Source organism: Podarcis liolepis, assembly GCF_965112155.1.
Source record: "Podarcis liolepis genome assembly, chromosome: 11".
NCBI classification, from domain to species: Eukaryota; Metazoa; Chordata; class Lepidosauria; order Squamata; family Lacertidae; genus Podarcis; species Podarcis liolepis.
In genome coordinates this window covers 53223217-53247601 of record NC_139565.1, presented here as the reverse complement: position 1 = coordinate 53247601, position 24385 = coordinate 53223217, and the positions used below count along the sequence as shown (strand labels likewise).

General features: G+C 46.5%; 1 protein-coding gene across 3 annotated transcripts in view; it reads left to right on the top strand.

Annotated features, from left to right (window-relative positions):
- DCC (DCC netrin 1 receptor) overlaps positions 1-24385 on the top strand; it is a gene marked incomplete at its 5' end in the record, with an annotated part of 945448 nt that overhangs the window by 766089 nt on the left and 154974 nt on the right. For all 3 annotated transcript variants that reach the window (XM_083465695.1, XM_083465694.1, XM_083465696.1), the window contains one exon: positions 22844-22985. In XM_083465695.1, coding sequence (XP_083321821.1) covers positions 22844-22985 — 142 coding nt within the window. The remainder of the gene's footprint in view (positions 1-22843; positions 22986-24385) is intronic.

Sequence of the window (24385 nt, the reverse complement as noted above, 5' to 3'; positions counted from 1 at the left end):
CACAGAATGCTAACTGAGGGTTGGGTTGTTGTTTGTGGTGGGGGGAATACGCAGTCTATTTTTTTTAAAAAAAATATTTATTGAGATTTTACACTAAACATAGGTTTTTAAAAATTACACATAATTAAACCAACAATTACACATACAAAAAAGGGAAAAAAGAAAAAAAGAAAAAGAAAAAGAAAGCTAACAAGGAAGTTACCAAAAAAGAGACCTAAAAAGAAAAAAAGAAAGAAAAAAGAAGAAAAAAAGAAACAGTGTGATACAAAATACAAAAAGGACAAGTAGTTGAAAAAGTAGAAATAAAGAGGAAAAAAGGGGGAAAATATCTTAAAAAAGAAATAATCAATTTTTCAATATCTTTAAGTTCATTTGCTTATTTCCTTGACCTCCTCACACCTCCCCTTTTTGTATTCCCGTTTACAAAGCCCTTTCAGCAAATCCTTACCCTCTTTCATTTATCTTTACTCTATATTCTTAACCTATTATAACTGTATATTTTCATCCATATAACTATCTATATTTACATATTCTTATTAGCCTTAATACCAAAACCACTTATTTTCAGTCTAAGGGAGAGAGGCAGTCTAAGGGAGAGAGTGGTGGCCATCAAGTTGGATAGCTTTAACCAATTGTTGGAATCTGCTTATCCCAGGAGCCAATGGAAGAGTGCGCCTTTGCGGGTAAAGTCAAACCATTCGAGAGTTACAGTGTCTGCTGCGGCTGCAGAGACTGATACAGAAGAAACATGTTTTGTTGCAGGTGGGGCAGATAAAGGCATCCAGTTGTTCTGATGCAGATGTTTCTTCTCTCTGTGTTCCTCCCAGGAGCCATTCCTAAATTGCCCACTACTGTGGACACACAAACTGAGTGCCTATGTCTCTATGGTGGATTAGCTTATTAATGGCTATTAAGCTGGATGGCTATGCTTATGTCTACTGTCAGAAGCAGTAGACTTCTGAATATCAATCGGTGGAAACCATGTGAGATTGTTGTTGCACTCAAGTCCTGCTCGACGGCTTCTCTCCGGCCTGATCCATCAGTCTCTTATGTCCTTATAAAAATGGAATGGAGCATCCCAGCAAAAGGGCACAACCATATTTTAGACCAGATCTTGTTGTGGCTTCCCCTATTTTTTTATGTGATGAATACTACTATTACTAATCCTGTTAACATACCTCCTGAATACCAAAGGTGCAGGTCTAAATATCATTTTCAAATGTTTGGCTCCTTCACAATATAATTGCTTTGTAATTGGGAAATAATATCCATTTCAATGGATGGGGGGGGAATCACTTTGAAAGAGAGCTTTTAAAAATGAATAACAAGGGGGAGAGCTGTTTCATGGCAAAGTTCTTGATTTTCAAGCACTCTGCTTAATGTTAGTGCATGTGTCGTGGAATAAAAAGTAACTTAATTAAATAGATGCCACAGGGTGCAAAATTTTAAGACCTATGCCTGAATGACCCTGGCCATTAATCCTATAAAAATCAATGCAATGTGCTACATTCTCTGGTGACTTCCAGTCATATTCCTTTCGCCTCTAAGCCCAATCGCTGAATCTCCTGATAATTATAGAAACCTTCTGGCCCCCTAGAATTTAACAAAACTAAAGAGGGAAATAGAGAGATCAAAAGGAAAATCATTAGTAAAGATTTTGTGTTTTCATGGTCGACTGCAGTCAGGGATGGTATGTGGTGCCAAGGAGGGGGGGAAATCTCCTTTAAGGATACAATATTTTATAGATTTGAGAGAGAAGGGAGCTCAAGGCAAAGGAACAAATAGAGCTCAATCAAATTGTATATATGTGAGAACAGCCTTGGGCAGGGTGAAGTGTACAGGCAGTATTTAAAATGTGATGGTGATGCTTTTTTGATACAAGCAGAAGATCACATCTCTGAAAGAGAATGTAGAATTTCTGGCAGCCAAAGGAGACATTGGTCTTGTAACAGTAAACCATGGCTTGTTATGAGCAGTGCCAGTTTTAGAGGGCGCTTTGACAAGACTCCCTCCATGCTTCCTTCAGTGAGGCCATCTCTTCACCACCATTATCTGTTGTACCACCTGCTTACTTGCCGGGTAGAGAACCAGTAAGATTTTCTATCTGGCAAGTGCCTCCTCACATCATCACTGTTTTCTGGGCCATAGTGAGAGGCAGATGAACATGCTAGTTGCAATGATGTTAGGAAGAACTGGTCCAGGGGATGCTTGTTCCTGGAATGTGAGCTCTCAGAAGATGCTCAACCATAGTGACCAGTCATGTTTATGAGTAAGAACCCAGCATCTTCCCTGGCCCACTTGCCTCCCCTCCATCTCTGGTAAGGCTGGGCAGAAGAGTTCAGCGGTTTTCACTGCCATTTTAAATAACCATAACTTGCTGTGATGTCTGAACCTGGACTCAGATTATTCTTTTAACTATGGATAGTGGAATCAAGCCAACTTCAAACCCTGGATTACACATATGGTACAGTTCAACTAGCCATAGTTGAGATTAACCCAGTTCAGGGCTCTGGCAGAAAGCTATGGGGCTGGAGTGACTCCCTTAGGGGAAGAGGTGGTCCTTGTGGTATTGCAGTCCTGAGCCAATGAAGGGTTCATAGGTCAAAACCAGCACTTTGAATTGGGCCCGGAATCTAATGGCAGCCAGTGCAGTTGATGTTATGTGCTCAGACTGACTTGCCCCAGGGAGCAGCCTAGCCTCTGAATTCTGCACTAGCTGAAGTTTCCAAACCTAGAGGTTATAAAAAATAGATAGAATAATGGATGTGACTCTTTCTATTATGCTGTAGTCCTGCCGCTCAAAAAACAGCCATTTTATCACATGTGTGTTTCCATCTCAAGAGGCAAATGGCATTATTGCAATGCGAGGAAATAGCCTAGCCAATCAATCAATCAGTAAGTAAGTAAGTAAGATGATGATGATGATGATGACAAGCTCAGAGCATGTCTTTGGGAGTTTTGTCCCCAAGCCTGAGGTTCCCCTGAGCCACAACACTAAAACATGCTTGGTTTTTTGTGTGTGCAAATCAAGTACTCCTCTGGGGCATGTAGTACGCTTAGGTATGGAGAGTAAATGGTCAGAATGCCAGCAGAGAGTCTTCAGTGAATGCTGTTCCCAGCCACAATGCTGAAGAGAATTCTGCAGCTTTCACAGTTCACTGAACTTTTTCATGCACACAACAGAAAGTTGCTATCAACAGGAAGAACCTAGTGCGGCAGAAAAGTGAAATGCGAAAGCGAAAGAGCACAAAACCATTCCCTCTGCCAAAGCACAACTATTTAATAAAACTGATTAGAAGTCAGGTGATCTGCTGGGAGCTTCTCTCGATATGTCTTTTGTCCTTATGGACAATTGGCTTATTTCAAATGACTTTCCCACCCCATAGAGAGGCAAGTGATTAGTGGCATTATGGTGATTGCTGTCCCCTTCATATCAGTACTTCTGGATTAAAGGAATAGTGTATCCACCTTGTTTAAAATGGAAATCCTCTTAAAAAAAGAAAGAAAGAAAGAAATATTTTAGAGATTTGCTCCTCATCTGAATTTGTATAGGTTAATTGCCTTGGCATTGTTTTGCCCCTCGTTAGATAAACCCTTAATCATAAGACCCTGGTGTAGCTATCATTTAAGTAATCGCAACGGGTGCAATCCGTAATTAAAATGATCGCCGCTAATTATGCATCAGTTTAGAAAGCATCACTCTCCTGGCTGTAATTGAAAACAGGACTGAGGTATTGACAGTTGCTTGTGGCCCTCAAAATGGTCAAAAGCCACAGGGTGCTCTTAGAAGTGAACTTTGGCACCTCAGAGAAGCAGCCTTGGAGAAATACGATCTTCCCTGAACCCTTTCTCATAATGCCCCCTGCCCTTTGTATGATGGAAGACTAAAAACCGATGCTCCAGACCAGGATTGTCTTGATGGGTTGTTAAATGGACACGTGCATTTTAATGGGTTTATTTGCATGCTAATAGGGAGTGCGTAGCAGACGGATTTACTGTGGCAGTCATGTCTGCTGCTGGCAAATGCCAGGCCCATTACATGGCCGATGTGACAGGCATTAGACAGCGATAGGATTACTCTCTTGCCAGGAAGCTGTTGTTTTGTATCTGTGTCTGCCCAGCCCTCCCGGAGGTTAATTAGACCGCATGCTGATAGCCTTTTGGAAGCTGCAAACTACTGCTTAAACTTGAGGCTGAGTAAGTTAAAGAACTGGGACGACCTCTGCGTCTCTTGAGCCGCAGGTGGCCTCAGCGGCGAGGAGTGCCTTTTCCCCGTTTTGGTTGGTAAGACAGCTACAGTCATTCCTGGACCAAGATAGCTTGGCCACTGTGGTCCTGGCATTGGTAAGCCTCAAGATCAGATTCTTGAAACAAGCTCTTTGTGGGGCTCCCATTGGGCTTAGTTCAGAAGCTGCAGCTGCTACAGAAAGCATTAGCTAGGTTGTTGACTGAGACATAGCTCAGTTGGTTAGAGTGTGAATAATAATAATAATAATTTATTATTTATACCCCGCCTATCTGGCTGAGTTTCCCCAGCCACTCTGGGCGGCTCCCAATCAAGTGTTAAAAACAATACAGCGTTAAATATTAAAAACTTCCCTGAACAGGGCTGCCTTCAGATGTCTTTTAAAGATAAGATAGCTGCTTATTTCCTTCACATCTGAAGGGAGGGTGTTCCGCAGGGTGGGCACCACTACCGAGAAGGCCCTCTGTCTGGTTCCCTGTAACCTCACTTCTCGCAATGAGGGAACTGCCAGAAGGCCCTTGGCACTGGATCTCAGTGTCCGGGCTGAACGATGGGGGTGGAGACGCTCCTTCAGGTATTGCTGATAACGGCACGGTTGCAGGTTCGATCTCCATATAACACAGTAGCATATTCCTCATTGCAGGGGGGTTGGACTAGATGATCCTCAGGGTCTCTTCCAACGCAATGATTCTATGATTCTATCCCATCAGCACCTAACAATACTTGGTAGACAGAGCTGCACTGACAACTAATGTGCTAGTTCTGAGGCACAGTTCTGAGGGAGTAATGGTCCTCAGAAGGTGGCGTACGGAATCAAGTGGTGGTGAGTTCTCATGTGTTGATGCTGGCCAAATATCTACTAGAGGTGGATTTCATAGAGTTGGAAGGAACAACAAGGAGTTTCAGTATTGCTTCACATCAGCTCCAAAACAAATTTCTTCAATAGAGCCAATTCATGCATTCATCTTTGAAGCATCAAATGAGAGTTGAAGGACAGAACGTGTAGATGGGAACCAACCCTTAGCCTCTCCCCCTTCCTCTCTTTAGTCATGTGACATAGATGTATGGATTGGTGTGTTGAGTTCTCTTCCCAGTGTATTTTTTTTTAATGCTCGAATAATTTGACAGTACTAAGTGTTATTTAACATATAAGCTATTTATGAAAATAATTGTGGAAGATAAACATTGCAACATGGAAATTAGAATTTGCGCTTTGAGTCTGATGCTGCCTGGAAGGGTTTAATGTTTTAAAAGTGACAGCCAAATATAATTATTTTCTTTTTGTTGATTGAGAGAGGAGAGCACTCAGAGAATGTTTCGCAAAAACAGCAACATAGTTTGGGAAGTTGAAAATGCTTGTATCCTAGGCAACTGCAAGTGGTCTCAGGCACGGTTAGCAAATTAATTTGCAGCGTATATGTTGGATTTTATTTAGGGTGGAGGCATGGATATCTTCCATCAGTAGGCTCTGCCTAGTGGTTCTCTCTTCCCATCTTCCAATTACAGTCGTACCTTGGAAGTCAAACGCCTTGCGAGTCGAACGTTTTGGCTCCTGAACGCCACAAACCCGGAAGTGAGTGTTCCAGTTTGCAAACGTTCTTTGGAACCAGAATGTCCTAAACAGGTTCTGAACGTTTTGGAAGTTGAACAGTCTTCCAGAATGGATCCCATTCGACTTCCGAGGTCCAACTGTACTTGGAGAGAATTTCTGCAATTCATTTTGGAAGTGGCACATCTACAGGTTGTGATCCTTTGCTTTTTACATTAACATGCTTGATCCCTGCACCCTTCTGCAGATTAGTCATGTACATAAGAAATCATGTGCAGTTGAAAGACTGAGGACATTTTTTTTTTTTTTTTGCATGTGATGGAATGTACTTTCATGCCATAGACAGTGCTTAAACAACAACAATACATGTACACACATATAAACATAGGTACCAACTACCTGGGGCCTTGGTTGCCAGAGCACCCACAAAATTCTCCATGAAGGGGATGGGCACCTACAAAATTTGGTGCCAAGGCCATGCATGCTGCATGGAGCCCACAGTTCCGGGCAACCACGGTCACAGGGCCAAGTTGGCACTCCTACACACACACACACACACACACACACACACACACGGGTTCAGCAACAAAATACCCGGCCTGGTGGAACGCTCGCTCACAAGAGATCAGGGCCCTGTGGGATTTGACATCTTTCCGCAGGGCCTGCAAGACAGAGCTGTTCTGCGTGGCCTTTGGTCAGGGCGCAGCCTGACTCCCCTTTTCTTTTTGTATAAGAACTAGTATGAAAGAGGCCTCCCAGCTTTCTCACAGGCCCTTATAAGATCAGCGTAAACAGCTGGGCCAATGAGCACTTACTGTTCCCAACCCTAATCCTGCAGGAAGCCATCTAATTAGACTTTAATTCTGACCTGGTTTTAGGAGGTAATTTAATTATTGTTTGATTTTATACCAATGTGTATATATTTCATGTTAGCCGCCCTGAGCCTGACTTTGGCTGGGGAGGGTGGAATAGAAATAAAAGTGGTTTTTTAAAAAATTGTTGTTGTTGTTGTTGTTGTTGTTGTTGTTGTTGTTGTTGTTGTTGTTGTTATTATGCTGGCTGAGGCTGATGGGAGATGGTGTCCAACAATTCCTAAAGGGCCACAGTTTGGTGTGGAGGATGAGCAAAAGGATCTCTCTCTCATATGCACACGCACAAGAGAGAGAGAGAGAGCACCTATAATTCCATAAAGTGGCTCATTTAGAGAGAAGCAGGTGATTGAAGGTGCTTCAAGCAGAAATATGCATCATATTCTCTGCTATGTGACGTGCTCCCCCCCCCCAAACTCACACACACCAGCTTTCCACAGCTTGAGCAAAGAATATGAATTTTGCATACCGTGCTTCTTCTTCTGGCGCTCAGCAGCTGGTGTCTGTAGCAGATTCACAGCTGCTGTAACAGGTACCTGCTAGAATGGATCTTCCCCCTGGAAGAAGCTGAAAAAGCTCACTCCTGGCAGCGTGTCAGGACGTCACACTCTCTTCCTTTCTCCTCAGGATGCTTAAGTTCCTGGTGAAACCAATTACTTTCCAGTTATGCTAGACACAAAACACCTTGCTGCTTAAAACAATAAAGTGTGTGGTTGCGGGACGTGGGGGAGTACCTGTCAGGGAACTGACATCGGAGCTAGAGGCGGAGGGAAGGCTCTCAAATGATGCTGGAGAAGGGCCCAGCAGGGAGAGAGGCAGCTCCGCAGATGGGGAAGCAAATCAGCGCAACACCAGGGATATAGAGGGCCTGAGGGGGGAATCGGAGAGAGGGCTCCAGGACTCTTCACCGGACACCAGCGGGGAGAGCACGGGTCCTCCCCCACCCACGCCCAACCTGCGCAGAAGACTTCCGCGCAGCGAGAGTAGGAGGAGACTGGGTGTCAAACAACTTTTATGTTGGAAAAGATTTAAGAAACGCCCACTGACGGATTTTGCTAGCGACTGAGGCAGCCACGAAGTGAAGGGCTGCCCAGACTGAAAGGTTTAGCAAGGCAACAAAGCCTGGAGAGGCGGCAACTTACGCACAAGCAACCCATACACATTGCAGTACCCATTGATTTTTGTCTTCTCAGCTAGGAAAGGGAAAAAAAATAGCTTGATAATACAGCTGATGTATTTAAAGCTGGGCCAAAATTTCTCAGGCAAAACAATAATTTTCTTACCACTCCCCCCCCCCCCGAGAATGTTCTTCTTCATGCTCTTCTTGAACTACGGCTGTATTTCGATTGCACCCATCCTAGAATATTTCGCAAAAATGCCCCTCCCCCCTCACTAACTGCCCACTAACACAGTGGAAATTTTTAGATGTAGCTTTGTGTTGTTGTTTTTTAAATGCTTTTTATTGAATTTTCTTTAACACAAACAAAACAAAATAAATACACTAATGTTCTACAGTCTTAAAGATAAGGGTAAAGGGAGCCCTGACCATTAGTTCCAGTCGTGGTCGACTCTGGGGTTGCTCATCTCGCTTTACTGGCCGAAGGAGCCGGCGTACAGCTTCCGGGTCATGTGGCCAGCAGGACTAAACCAGAGCAGCGCACGGAAACGCTGTTTACCTTCCCGCCGGAGTGGTACCTATTTATCTGCTTGCACTTTTTGGTGTGCTTTCAAACTGCTAGGTTGGCAGGAGCAGGGACCGAACAACGGGAACTCACCCCGTCGCGGGGATTAGAACCACCAACCTTCTGATCGGCAAGCCCTAGGCTCTATGGTTTAACCCACAACGCCACCCGTGTCCCTTTCTATAGTCTTATGTACACTTACTTTCACAACACTCTATTGAGCACAGACTTCCCTCCCTTCAACAGGTTTTCATATTAATCTTTTTGATGTAGCTTTGGAGCCTGGTTTTGTCAGTCTTTGTCTTGCATGTGAAAGGTCCCAGGTCCAGTCTCCATCATCTTCCACAAAAAGGTGCCAGCTGGTGGAGCTGGGAAAAGAACCTGAGACCTCAAAAGTGTTCCTGCAGTCCGAGTAAAAAATACCAGACTAGATGGACCAATTCAAGAAGGCAGACTCATATGAGTCTCAGCTGTTCTCTATATACAACTAGCTCCATTGCGTCCAAAATTGAAACTGAAAAGTCTTAAAGTGGATAAATTGATTGAACTAAGTCCCCAATTATTTAAATAATTACAGTATTTGGGGCTGTGACTGACTTTAGAAAAAATCACCTAGGAAGAGACATGAGAGAAGGGTGTCACATGATCTACGTCACAGTGAACCTGGGCGTTCCAACGATATGAATAGTGAGAGATTCAAGAGCAGGTGAATTGTACAGTCATACCTTGGATCCTGAACGCCTTGCAACTCAAACCTTTTTCCTCCTGAACACCGCAAACCCGGAAGTCATTGTTCCTGTATGTGAATGTTCTTTGGCAGGGGGTTGGACTCGATGGCCCTTGTGGTCTCTTCCAACTCTATGATTCTATGATTCTATGATTCTATGATTCTATTCTATGAATGTCCAACAGGGCTTCTGTGTCTTCTGATAGGCTGCAAGAGCTTCCTGCAGCCAATCGGAAACCACGCCTTGGTTTCCAAACATTTTGGAAGTTGAACAGACTTCCGGAACAGATTCCATTTGACTTCTGAAGTACCACTGTATTTTGTCACATAGCTAAACTGTGGAGTTTGCTTGCACAATATGTCTTGATGCTCCCCAAGCGGTCTGGCTATAGATGGGGATTAGAGAAATTCACGGAAGATGTATTCATGGAAGGCTGCTTCATATTGCTACTAGTATCAGATGCAGCATGCTATTAAATGCCAGATGTTTAGGGTGTGGTAGGGGACAGCAAGAGGCACAGCTATGGTGTCCATGTCCTGCTTCGGGCATCTTGTAGGAATCTGGTTAGCTATTGTGGACTTGAAAAGCCCTTTGATTTTCCTGTGATTTTCTAATCACAGAAGAGAAATAGCGAAGGATAGATAGAAAGACTGTCAGATGACGCTCTGGATTCAAACCTCATGAGAATAAATATTAATTTTGGGCCAGTTTGATCTGAAGCATTTTGGGGTCTGAGATTTAAAAGAAATTCCTAATGTTCTCTCCCCCAACTTATTAATGTGAGAGACAATCACAATAAGGTTTCTTGTAGGATCCTCTTTCCAATGCAAGGGAGCTGGGCCAAGAATGCTGTTTTGTTACCATTTATTTCACTAAGCTTTGGAACAGGGGAAGTCTCTATTAGGGCGACCAGCTGTGCATTGCCAAGAAAGTGGATGCACAGCACCAAAAAGAAGAGGACATACTGCCCAACCTTTTCCATTCAAAAACAAAGATGCACATATTCCGATGTGCCCCCGGGAGGGGGGAAAGTGCTTGGGGAGGGGCGAGAGCAAGAAATCACAGCATCCCAAATGGCCACCATGAGCTTGTGTGAAAAAACAGGATGTCCCCTCTTTTTGCTCTTTCTTTCTTTCTTTTAACACTCGGTGGGTATGGAATCTGTTTAAAATAGGAGGAATTCAACATAGTGGCAGGGAGATCGCTCCATCAATCGAAGCATTTCTGCTTGCTTCAAGGAACAGTCTCCCCTCTCATCTCCCCATGTGCTGCTTTGGGGGTTCTTCTAACACCCCCTTGGACCAATTTGGAGAGCATGGGGGAAGAAAAGGGGGGGTCCATTGTGCTAGAGAAAGTCCTTGTACAGGCTTATGCAAGCAGAACCAGTTAAACAAATCTGCCCCAGTGTTCATATGCCAACTTAGTAAAGGTAAAGGGACCCCTGACCATTAGGTCCAGTCACGGACGACTCTGGGGTTGCAGTGCTCATCTCACTTTACTGGCCGAGGGAGCCGACGTTTGTCCTCAGACAGTTTTTCTGGGTCACGTGGCCAGCATGACTAAGCCGCTTCTGGCGAAACCACAGCAGTGCACAGAAATGCCGTTTACCTTCCCGCCGGAGCGGCACCTATTTATCTACTTGCACTTTGACGTGCTTTCGAACTGCTAGGTTGGCAGGAGTTAGGACTGAGCAACGGGAGCTTACCCCATTGCGGGGATTCGAACCACCGACCTTCTGATTGGCAAGCCCTAGACTCTGTGGTTTAGACCACAGCACCACCTGCGTCCCTATATGCCAACTTAGATGTACAAATAATTTATTATTATTATTATTATTATTATTATTATTATTATTATTATTATTATTATTTATTGAATTTATATACAGCCCTATACACAGGGATCTCAGGGCAGTTCACAGAATAAAATCAAGATATAAAACCACAAAATACCTAATAAAAATAAAACAATAGCCCAATAGATGCCCCCTCCCCCCAAAAAAAAACATTTTAAAAGGGCATAGGATGTAAATCGGATCAGCCAAAGGCCTGCTTAAAAAGGAACATTTTTGCCTGGCACCTAAAGGTGTATAATGAAGGCGCCAGGCCAACTTCTCTGGGGAGAGCATCTTGGGAAATTAATCCTGCCGTCCAGTCAGCGCTTCCCCGTGCAGCTCTGTTCAGAAGCTTGAAGCTGACCCGGGCAGGGAGCAGAGTCGCAGCGGTCCTGCATCCGTGTGAGATGAGGGATAAATCAAGTCCAAAGGCAGTTCGGTTCTTATCTCTAGAAGCGTTTATTTACAAAGCAATAAATCCATCGGCACATTCCGGCATCTTTCTCCCCGTGCTCTCCAAAAGCACACTCGCAGCTTCTGCTGCCTTAGCTGTGTGTGTCAGTCAGCAGAGAAAACGAGACTGAAAGCAGACACACACTGTGACGCACTTCTCTGCGTCAAGCTCCTCCCAGATACAGGACACCACTGTCAGTTCCAAACTCCACAGAGCATTCCACAGATGGGGAGCCACTGCAGAGAAGGCCCCATTCTCGTGTTGCCACCCTCCGGACCTCTCGAGGAGGAGGCACACGAAGAAGGGCCTCAGAAGATGATCCTAGGGTCCGGGTAGGTTCATATGGGAAGAGGCAGTCCTTGAGGTATTGCAGTCCTGAGCCGTTTAAATTTAGAAGTAATTGCTATCATTTACGTAGAATTACCACAAATCTTCCTGCTCAGTCTGCTGTCTAAATGCTTCTAACTATTGAAGTGCAATGTCGAGACTGCTGCTCCTCCCCTTTATTTATCTTGAAACCAAACTTAAATCAGATAGTCCTTCCCCCCCAAAAAATTTTTTTTTAATGGTCACCTTCAAATAGAGGAGTGCTTTCTATAAAACAGAACTGGCAGCCACTCTATTATCCATTCATTGTGCCTGATAGAGTCAGATTTGCTTGTCTCCCACTCTGCCACCTTTAAAAGCTTTTAAAATCGGCTGCCTCCCTTTGCCTCATGGAATGCTTCTGCCTTAGTAAGATGTGTGAAATTTCCTAGGGGGGGAAATGCACTTCTTATCAAACGCATGCATTGTGTTCTAAAAGGACTATTAGGAAATCAAGAGGTGTGATATATCACAACTCCAAATAATGGGTTTTTAAGGTGGTTACCCTGCCCCTCTGTCTGGAGTAGGGTAATTAGTATTCTTTTCTGTTATCTCCTAAGAACTTTATGACGATACGGTATAGCTTGCAGCTTTGCCATTGATTCTGCGAGAGCCAAAGCAACATCTAAAATAGTATTGATTAAGAAAAGCGGAGACAGCACAGAAAATACTGCACCCCCTCCCAAAGGAAATTGGCCTCAGTCCGGTGCGTAAGTCATGTTTGATGACCGCTGTATCTGTATGAATGCAAATGTGCAGCTCTGTTTTATAACAAATGCGTCCAATGTGCAGCAGACTCCTGCTGTCTACACATTGTAATTCAGGCAGAGCTTAATTTGAGCCACAGTTTACTGAGCAATTGTGTGAGTGGCTTTATCCCATGGGTGGGCAAACTAAGGCCCGGGGGCCGGATCTGGCCCAATCGCCTTCTAAATCCAGCCTGTGGACGGGCCAAGAACCAGCATGTTTTTACATGAGTAGAATGTGTCCTTTTATTTAAAATGCCTCTCCAGGTTATTTGTGGGGCATAGGAATTCATTCATATCTATTTTTCAAAATATACTCCGGCCCTCCACAAGGTCTGAGGGACAGTGGACCGGGCCCTTCTTTAAAAGTTGCTGACCCCTGCATTTAGCCGCTAAGATCTTCATTCCAGGCCCATCATTGGTGATGTTATCAGCTCTGAACATTGAGCCAGGGTCAGCCAAATGTCACCCCCTCAGCGAAGACACCCGGGGCAGCCCAGCCCCGCCGCCCACTTCCTCCGCCCCTGTCTAGGGTGACTGACACATAAAGAGACTGTTGGTTGCCAGAAGTGGCTGGAAGTGACTCCGGACTGAAGGTACTTCAGGACTGGAAATCACAGCCAGGTTCCTCTGCTCCAGAGTGGCTAAAGAGGGTAGGGAACCATGTTGACAGAAAGACAGAGACATCACTTCAGACTAGGATTTCTAAAATAGGGGTGGGGGAAAGAGAGATCTGCCCCTCAGGTGGCTGGTGTTATGTAAAGCTGATGTGCGCTATGTAATGAAGCCTTAAGGCCTCTTTGTTTATGTTGATTTTTAGTTTATTTGCTCATTGTAATTCTTTGAACATGCATACTTTTCAAAAATGATGTGTAGAGCAAGTTTTGGGGAAGGGTTTCCAGATTGGGACTCCGATATAGGAAGGCTTTAATTTTATGGCCTCTTTGGTTCCGATCCATATCAGCCCTGTAGAACGCCCTCCCTCAGATGTCAAGGAAATAAACAACTAACTGACTTTAGAAGACATCTGAAGGCAGCCCTGTTTAGGGAAGTTTTCTAATGTTTAGTGTTTTATTGTGCTTTTTATATACTGCTGGGAGCCGCTCCGAGTGGCTGGGGAAACCCAGCCAGATGGGCAGGGTATAAACAAGTTGTTGTTGTTATAAAATATTTTAGATATTTGAATGGCGATTGCTAATTGTGCAAATGGTGTCCCTTACATTTTGGCCCTGAGTAACTAATGGTATACTTTTATGGAATCAAGGTTCGGCTGAAACTTTGTGGCTCGTACAAAAATGGCAGCTGGATCCTCATCAGCTTCTTTTTTCTGCTCAGTAAAGGTAAAGGTAAAGGTAAAGGGACCCCTGACCATTAGGTCCAGTCGTGACCAACTCTGGGGTTGCGGCGCTCATCTTGCTTTATTGGCCGAGGGAGCCAGCGTACAGCTTCCGGGTCATGTGGCCAGCATGACTAAGCTGCTTCTGGCGAACCAGAGCAGCGCACGGAAACGCCATTTACCTTCCTGCCATAGAGTCCTATTTATCTATTTATCTACTTGCACTTTGACGTGCTTTCGAACTGCTAGGTTGGCAGGAGCAGGGACCGAGCAACGGGAGCTCACCCCGTAGCGGGGATTCAAATAGCCGACCTTCTAATCGGCAAGTCCTAGGCTCTACCCAGTAGCATCTAGCAAACTAAAATCACAATCATGTGATTGTGTCACAAGTTTCTCCACCCCTGTTAAACAACAGCTGATGAAGAGAAAACATGCATCTTCAAGACCTAGCTCCGTTAGTAGAGCATGAGACCTTTAATCACACGATCCTGTGTTAGAGACCCACATTGGGCAAAAGATTCCTGCATTTCAGGGGGTTTGACTAGGTGACTGGTTCTAGTCCCTTCCAACTCTACAGTTCTTTGATTCTATGATCTTACTGTACTAAATATTACTGGGAGAGGAAGTACAGGGTTTGTTATGTACTGAGTTGAATAGGATCCAAACTGCAGCAGTCTGGTTGGTCCTAGAACAATAGGATCCAAATTGCAGCAGTCTGATTGGTCCTAGAACAATAGGATTCAGAATGCAGCAGTCTGATTGGTCCAAGAGCAATGCAGCAGTATGATTGGTTGGCAGGAACCACCCAATCATGCTCCAGATATAAGTGAATCCACAACCTGATTGGCTTACAGTAGAATCCCAGAATTAACCAATCATGTGCAGCCCATTGTGTAAATAATGTATATAAAGCAGATACTTTGAGGGGACATTCATTCCTCCTCACCACTATGAGCTGAATAAAGAGCATGAAATCACTTTGCGACTCTGAGTATATTTCACTGGCGACGAGGATGGGATCCCGCTGAGCTGACTGCCACACACAGCACCGCAGCACCGCCACCTGCCGCACCGCTGCCTCGCACCGTGTATCCAGGCTTCAGCTCCGGGACACAAGGAACTCAGAATGGCAACCGACAGCAGCTTTTCGCCGTTCAACCCAGCATCTGGAGACTGGGAAGCGTACGCTTCCCGTTTCACCTTCCTTCTAGAAGCCAAAGGGGTCACCGATGAAGAAGACGCCAAGAAGAGGGCGATATTCTTCAGCATCTGCGGAGAGGAGACATTTGAAATCGCCCGGGCTCTCCTTGCACCTGAAGACGTCGCTACTGTTCCATATAAAACAATAATGGAACAGCTGAAGGGGCACTTTTCGCCGCAGCCCTCAGTGGTGGCTCGTCGAAATGCCTTCTATGCAAAGCGGCAAGCCCCTGGGGAAACCATAACTGGGTTTGTGACCTCTCTCCGCCAAGCTGCCCGGTTCTGCAACTTCTCAGAGCTGGAGAACATGCTTCGTGACCGCCTCGTTGGTGGCCTAAAGGATGAAAAGCTGCAACGACGCCTCTACGCCAAGAAGGACCTAACGTTCCAGGTCGCTCTGGAGGAGGCCCTGGCAACGGAAGCTGCCAAGAGGTCGACGCAAGAGGCACGGCCGAGCCTGCCACCCCAACCGAGGGTCCACCATGAAGACCTCACCGACGACTCAGGATCTGACAGGGAGGAGGTGCACCGAGTACAGCAGCGCACTCAAGCAGCCCACATACCACAGCTGCCTCGACGAGAAGGAGGGAACTGCGCAAGCTGCGGGGAAAGTCACGAGAGGAGGACCTGCTGTTTCCGCAACGCAGAGTGCAGGCAGTGCAGAAAGTTGGGACACATCGCCCGGGTGTGTCGAGCTCGGCCCACCTGACGCCAGGCATCAGATGACCAATCCAAGAGCCCCAGGTCCCGGGGCCCAACGCACCAAGGCAACTCTACGGAGCTCACGGACTTCCAGGTATACCAGTTGCCCCACCCCAACGTAGAGAAAATTTATGTAGAGGTACAGATAGAGGGGGCCCCATGCCGCATGGAGCTTGACACGGGTTCAACTCTATCCATAATCTCGGCAAGGACCTTAAGGAAACTGTGTCCTACTGGGGGTCCCAAACTCAGGCCGGCCCCATTCACCCTCCGGGACTTCCAGAAACGTAAGGTCCCCACAATGGGGGTGGGGACCTTCAGGGTGCAATACCGAGGGCGGACGCGGCAACTGGACTTGCTCGTGGTCAAGGGCCCCTACATTAGCTTACTGGGATTGGCATGGTTTGGACCACTGGGGCTAGCCATCACCGGGGTGAACCACACTACCTTACAAGTGGACGTGGACGCCATCTGCAAGGAATTTCCAGGGGTTTTCGATGGGAAATTGGGACAGTATACAGGCCCCCCCATTGCTCTACAGCTTGACCCCGCAGTACGACCGGTCAGGCTCAAGGCCCGCCGGGTCCCGTTCGCCCTGAAACCCCGTATAGACGAGGAATTGGACCGGCTCGTGGAGCAAGGAGTGCTGGAGCCGGTGCCTAATGCCCCCTGGGAAACCCCAATCGTCACACCCATCAAGCCTAATGGTTCGGTCCGCATCTGCGCAGACTACAAATGTACCATCAACAAGGCCCTCACGGCCCATGCATACCCAGTGCCAGTGGTCAGCCATGTCCTTGCCACCCTGGCTGGGTCGAAAATTTTTGGCAAGCTGGACTTGGCCCAAGCATATCAGCAGCTGCCAGTAGATGAGGCCACAGCAGAGGCACAGACAATTGTGACGCACAGAGGAGCGTTCAGGGTAAAGCGGCTGCAATTCGGTGTCAGTGTGGCACCAGGCATATTCCAGAATCTAATGGACTCGCTCCTTAAAGGGATTCCTGGCGTCACCCCCTTCTTCGATGATGTGTTGATTGCCGGGCCCACACCAGAGGAGTTTGAGGACCGCCTCCGCACTGTTCTGCACCGTTTCCAGACGGCGGGTCTCAAGGTGAAGCGGGAAAAATGTCTACTAGGAGTGCCTCAGGTGGACTTTCTGGGATTTATGGTGGATGCAGAAGGGGTCCACCCGACTGGGGACAAGGTACGGGCCATCTGTGATGCCCCAGCACCCAAGAGCAAGACTGAACTTCAGGCCTTCTTGGGACTATTGAACTTTTACCATTCCTTCCTTCCCCACAAGGCAGCGGTAGCAGAGCCCCTACACAGACTCCTGGACAAGCGGGCCCCTTGGGTGTGGGGCCAGCGCCAGGAGGCTGCATTCCAGGCAGTCAAGGACTTGCTTGTCTCAAACTCGGTCTTGGCACACTTCGACGAGAGGCTGCCGGTGGTTCTAGCATGCGACGCCTCGCCCTATGGCATTGGCGCTGTCCTGGGACACCAACTCCCGAATGGAAGAGAGGTACCAGTGGCATACTTTTCCCAGACACTCAACGCAACCGAGCGGAACTACTCGCAAATAGACAAGGAGGGTCTGGCAATCGTGAAGGGAGTAAAAAAATTCCATGATTTCTTGTACGGGCGGCCCTTCACCGTGGTGACTGACCACAAGCCGTTGCTTGGCTTGTTTGCCCCCGAAAAGCAGACCCCCCAAGTGCTGTCTCCTCGCGTCCTCAGGTGGTCAATTTTCCTTGCCAGCTACCAGTATGCACTGATTCACCGCCCGGGGAAGGCAATGGGCCATGCAGACGCCCTCAGCAGGCTACCACTACCGGAAACAGGCCCCGACCCAGCACCTGCACAAGAGGTTATGAGCCTGGAGCTGCTTCCCGACCGCCCCATTCAGGCACAAGAAGTTGCACACCATTCCAAGAAAGATAGGGTCATCTCCCGGGTCCTGGACTGGGTGTGGAGGGGATGGCCCAGCAGCAGCCCTGGGCCAGAATTCGCTGGCTACACAACCCGCAAACATGAACTGTCGGCCCACAAGGGGTGCCTGTTATGGGGAAGCAGGGTCATTGTTCCCCAGCCCCTCCGCAAAAGGGTCCTCACAGCCCTACACGAGACACACCCAGGGGTAGTAAGAATGAAGGCCCTTGCCAGGAGTTATGTGTGGTGGCCAGGGATCGATGGAGAGATAGAGGCCTGGGTCAAACACTGCCAGGCCTGCCAAGAATCCCGCCCAGATCCCCCAAGGGCCCCAGTCCAGTCCTGGGAGTCCGCCCGAGCACCATGGTCACGCCTGCATGTGGACTTCGCTGGCCCCTTTCAGGGGAAAACATTCTTCATAGTGGTGGACTCCTACACCAAATGGCTGGAAGTTGCACTGGTACCGTCCACTTCCACGTCCGCAGCCATCCGGGTACTACGCAGGCTGTTTGCAACCCACGGGCTCCCTGACACTCTCGTCTCAGACAACGGGACTGCATTTACGTCAGGAGAATTCCAAACCTTCACAGCGCAGAATGCCATCCGCCACATCCGTTCGGCGCCATTCCACCCTGCCACCAATGGCCAAGCAGAACGCATGGTGCGGACCACCAAGGACACCCTTCGCCGCATGACGCAAGGGGATTGGGAGTACCGCCTTGCCACATTCCTCCTAGCACAGCACAGCACCCCCAGCTCAACGACTGGCCGGAGCCCTGCTGAACTACTAATGGGTCGGCGCCTTGCAATCAGATTGGACCGCCTTCACCCCGATAGAGCTCAGGATGAGGTAGTGGTGGGGGAAGGCAGGAACCCCCGGACCTTCGAGGCCCAGGACCCAGTGTACGCAAAGAATTTTGGGGCAGGCCCAGCATGGGTACCCGCCACAGTCACCAGGGTCACTGGCCCCGTGTCGTACGAGGTGCTAACGGATGGGGGACAATGCTGGCGCCGCCACTGCGACCAGTTACGGCGACGATTCCCAGGAGAAAACCAGGAGGAGGAAAGGTCAGAGGAGTCCCAAGGGAACAGAGGAGCAGTGAGGCCCATAGAGCAGGAGGGGCCAGCAGGAGAGGCAGAATCAGTAAATACAGAGAGGACCCGCGAAGCTGAAAGGACACCGGAACCAGAACCACGACTGAGCGAGCCGGTTGCGCCAGACCAAACAGGCCCATCACAGCCAGCATCCTTGGAACACGAGCCAGAACCTGAACCCCGGACCAGGGAACACCACAGGCCGCAACATGCACGTAGGCCGCCGGCGTACCTCGAGGACTATGAATGCGACCTCCCGGGCAGGACTGGAACTTAGAGGGGAGGGGTGTTATGTACTGAGTTGAATAGGATCCAAACTGCAGCAGTCTGGTTGGTCCTAGAACAATAGGATCCAAATTGCAGCAGTCTGATTGGTCCTAGAACAATAGGATTCAGAATGCAGCAGTCTGATTGGTCCAAGAGCAATGCAGCAGTATGATTGGTTGGCAGGAACCACCCAATCATGCTCCAGATATAAGTGAATCCACAACCTGATTGGCTTACAGTAGAATCCCAGAATTAACCAATCATGTGCAGCCCATTGTGTAAATAATGTATATAAAGCAGATACTTTGAGGGGACATTCATTCCTCCTCACCACTATGAGCTGAATAAAGAGCATGAAATCACTTTGCGACTCTGAGTATATTTCAGGGTTGTTGCTTTTTGGTGTCTAGTAAAGGTAAGGGGACCCCTGACCATTAGGACCAGTCGTGACCGACTCTGGGGTTGTGGCGCTCATCTCGCTTTATTGGCCGATGGGAGCCGGCGTACAGCTTCCAGGTCATGTGGCCAGAATGACCATGCTGCTTCTGACGAACCAGAGAGAGCAGCGCACGGAAATGCCGTTTACTTCCCACCAGAATGGTACCTATTTATTTACTTGCACTTTGATGTGCTTTCGAACTGCTAGGTTGGCAGGAGCAGGGACCGAGCAACGGGAGCTCACCCCGCTGTGGGGATTTGAACCGCCAACCTTCTGATCAGCAAGTCCTAGGCTCTGGTTTAACCCACAGCGCCACCCGCGTACCTTTTGGTGTCTAGTTTCAGCCAAAGGAGGCAGTGTTTGGGGCTTACTAAGACTTCATGCAGTGCATTGTGACGCTTTTGCCGAAAAGGATTACTCCCCCCACCCCTTTTTTGAAAAATTGGAGGACAGGTTTCAGCACAGCCCTGGTAAATACTAAGAGCTGGCCTTTGGCGCTTGCCTGATCAACAGAACAGTTGCACCACAAACACATACAGTGGTACCTCGGGTTAAATATTTAATTCGTTCCGGAGTTCCGTTCTTAACCTGAAACTGTTCTTAACCTGAAGCACCACTTTAGCTAATGGGGCCTCCTGCTGCTGCCGCGCCACCAGAGCACAATTTCTGTTCTCATCCTGAAGCAAAGTTCTTAACCCGAGGTACTATTTCTGGGTTAGTGGAGTCTATAACCTGAAGCGTATGTAACCTGAAGCGTATGTGTCAGGGAACTGCCATCGGAGGGACAGGAGGTGGAAGGGCTCACAGAGGTTGGGAGAGACTCAGCAGCTGAAGAGGGAACCAGTAGTGGGAGAGAAGGAGCTCCGAGGGAAAGTGAGCGGGAGAGATGGCTCAGAGACACTTCCAGCGAAGGTTGTGGGGAGGTTTCAGGACCTCCTATAGGGACACCCGCTCCGCGCCAGAAACTGTCGCGTCGTGAGTCCAGGAGACGCGTTTCCGTCAAGGAGCTTTTATTTTGGAAGAGATTCCGGAAGCAACCACTGTCGGAATCTGCCAGCGACTGATGGAGCCATGCTTAAGGGGCTCCGTTACACACAGAGGTTTGCGGACTTAGTCAGTCTCTGAGGGACTAGGATTTTACGCACAAGTAGCTCATCATCCCATCACAGTATGTGACCTGAGGTACCACTGTATATGGTTGGTATCATGTAATCTGACATACGAGCAACTAACACAAGCATTGCACAACCAAAAGTGGGCTGAGAAACTTTCTGAGTTAAAATAACAACCCAAGTAACATTAAAGAGCCCAGATTTATATGGAAACAACTCTGTGCTGTACAGTATCCATTCTTACTAAGGTGCAAATGGTCAGTTATGTAAGCAGTTGTGCTTTGTGGATATTCCCATAGGAGAATTGAAGTAGTTTATTTGACTGCTTGGACTTGAAATAGATTGTTTATTTTGATCCTTTGAGATTTGACATCTCAAGAATCTGCAGTTCGCTGATTTCACAGGGAAGTGTTGGTGTTCCACCCCTTGCAGAACTGGGGCTTTCATTGACTCTGGTGGATCTGAACTACTAGATAAAACCATTCATTTAATCCTGTTTTATAGGATTGCATTTACGTTAGGTTTTTATAGGATTGTTGCTACTCTCTGGAAATGATAGTACTTCAAGAGTGTTTTATAAGTTTGCTCTTCGGCTTATGGTGTGCATTTTAAAGCTATTTTTGAACATTTGCATTTTCATATAAGCATTATCTGCCTACAATTTTCTTTACAACCCTGGCTACTAAACCCACATTTAAAATAACCATTTCCAGAATTGAAATACACAGTCTGTTCAGCCATAAGGGTACTTTGTATCATCCTGCATAGAGCACAGCTGAGATTGTATCACGCAACAAAATCTTAGGCAACACATATACACAAACCCGAGTTTTATAATGAGCAAATAAATTACGTGTCTGCCAAAGCTTATATTTATTTATGAACTAATCAACTTCCTACTGATAAAACTGGGTATGTTTGCAAAGTATTCATTGACACCTGCTATTAATTGGCTTTGAAGGAGCAGCAGAATTGTGACACAATTTTGTGCAGTCGTTGGCAGGCGTCACTTGACTCCCAATTTAACTTGTAATCCTGACTGACCCTCCAGTTTCCCTGATGTTATTACCTATCCAAGGTGGTGGAAACAGCATCGTTTTTATCACAGCAACTGATGTGAATATTTTGCTATTAAACATTAAAATTACTGTTTTGTTATCACTGAAATACACATGGTTTTAATGATTGCCTGCATTCTAGCAGGATCTAGAACAAACTTGTCTGAAGTGCTGTTTGGTTCTTTCATTAGTTTCACATTTAGAAATAGACGCTATAAACTTAAACAGAAAGGCAGTCTGTCTCCTCGTAGCAGGGAAGGCTAACCAGGGTGGATCTACACACAGGAGGAAAAACAGTATAAATAAGTCAAAAATTAAATCGTTATAACAAAAGAAAAAAAACGCTATGGAAAATCGGAATTATTATTATTTTTTGCTCTCCAGCGCCCCCTGGTGCTGAATGTTTATAATGCATTCAAAACATTGTTGTTTTTACTAATGTAGCCGAGTCCCAGTTATCCTGCGTGTGCCTGCTAAGATCTTATTGGTATCTTCAAGGCCCCTCCAGCTCTTCCTCCTTGTGTTTCTTCATTTTGAAACCAGATGTTGACTGGATGACCCTTCAAACAGATGAGTAGCCTCTGTAAAGTAAGGCACATTGGCACCACATTACAGGAGAGACTCCTATGACCAAATAATCATCTGTATGAACATAGCCCTCCACATGAAAAGTAAAAAAAAAAACCCAGAACCTGGCATGAACATCTCAGGGTTGTTTAGTTTTATATACAGAAAAGTACTTTATCTCCCTTTTTTGCATGGAGGGACAGTCAACGTTCTGTTTCAAGTCTCTGGTCTAATTGCCTCTGGTCTCTTTTGGGGGAATCCTGCAGTGTGTTTAAGTTTTTACTCTGCTAACTATATGTTGGAGTTCTGCTCTGGATCAATATTGAGTAGAATTCCCACGATTGTGAGCCCCAAACTGGAGTCTGAAGTGGCACCACCCTGACACTTCAGCTGGCTTTAGCATGTTTGTATGATTTAGTTTTAAGAAAGAGTACTTCTATTTTGATAAAAGTGCCAAAGGTGGCAGCACAAAATGGCTGCCATGGGCAACAAACAAACAAAATGGCAACAGTACTCTGTACGAGTGAGTACTGTCAAATAAATGTGTGTATATACGTGTGTGTGTGTGTGTGTGTGTGTGTGTGTAGGTGAGTATTGTGTATAATTTGATGTAGAAAACCTCTTCTATGAAAATAAAATCAGCTTTGACGTTTTTGTTTTACAGAGCATCAAAGTGAGCTGGCTACCACCGCCTCCTGGCGCACAAAATGGATTTATCACTGGCTACAAAATACGACACAGGAAGACAGCCCGCAGAGGTGAAATAGAAACATTGGAGCCAAACAACCTCTGGTACCTGTTCACAGGTCAGTGTTTACACGGTTGCGGCCTTACAGTGTTGTTGATGAAGGAAATGTTTTGGGAATAAAACACACTTTCCGTTCGAATGGGATGTCATTCCCCTTGCATTTAGCTGGCGCTTATTGGACTGTACAGCAACAACCCTCATACATTTTTACTTTGTTTCCTCCTTAATGGCTTTATCCTATGTGTGTGCCTCTCCATTTTCCTCCGCTTAATGAGATTGAAACACAATTCCCCATTCTGCCTAGCAGTTTCTATCCTAAATTAGTTTCCATGAATGCCAACTCAAATATGAAACCAAAAGCTGTCATGCTGCTACCGGGGTATTTCTTTATTCTTCATAAACAAACCAAAATGTCCATTTTTTTATGACATGTTGGATATGCAAGGATTCTCTCTTGGATTTTTACAGTGGTGCAACGTCTCTCTGGCCCATTTTGCATGAATTGCTAAGCCAAACCGTCGCTTAGCACAAATAAGGAAGCATGTGGGCTCCCAGACAGGAGATTTTGGGGACTTTGCTTCTCCTTGATCTGTTTGCTGCTGCACCATGCTGAGTTATGATACAATATGATACGATAATCTTTATTGTCATTGTCCCATACAGAACAACGAAATTGAAAAAATCTACATCAGATATTCAAAAACCAACAAGCCTGCTACCCCAGCTATCCCAGCCTAGTTAACCCCCTAAAAACTCTGATACCCCATAATTAAATACAATATACTCCCATAGAGACTACCTTACACTGCGCTTAAAACCAAAAGTTGGATAGTAACTATTTCTCAGGCGGCTAGCCCTAGTCTTTATAACCCTGTACCTTCTTCCAGAAGGCAGAAGCTGAAAGAGATCATTTCCGGGGTGTGCACTATCCTGCACTATCTCTGCAGCTTTCTTGTGGCACCTGGAAGCATAGATTTGATCCAAGGTGGGAAGAGTGCACCCAGTTATTCTCTCCGCAGTCTTTACAACCCTGGACAGCTTTGTTTTCCCCCTGACTGTGCAGCTCCCAAACCACACACAGAGACCATAAGTTAATACACTCTCAACAGTACAATGGTAAAATGCCATCAACAGGTCCTTTGAGAGATTATATTTCCGGAGGATTCTCAGAAAATATAACCTCTGCTGTGTTCTCTTCATCAGGTCTTTACTGTTTTCAACTGTTTTCAACGTTCAACCATGGTTTGGCGTTGTGTGTCATCTGAACCCATGCTCATGGTTTAGCTATATATCCATACAGTGAAGTGACATAGTGCAGCAATTGTGAATGGCAACTATGCATTCTTAGAAGATAAAATAAATAGGTGAACTCTTGTTTCTCTGGCCCTTGTTTTGGCTCTGTTCCTGTTCAAGCACCTGAGTTTGCTATTAGAGGGGATCCTGGTACTGTTAATGGCA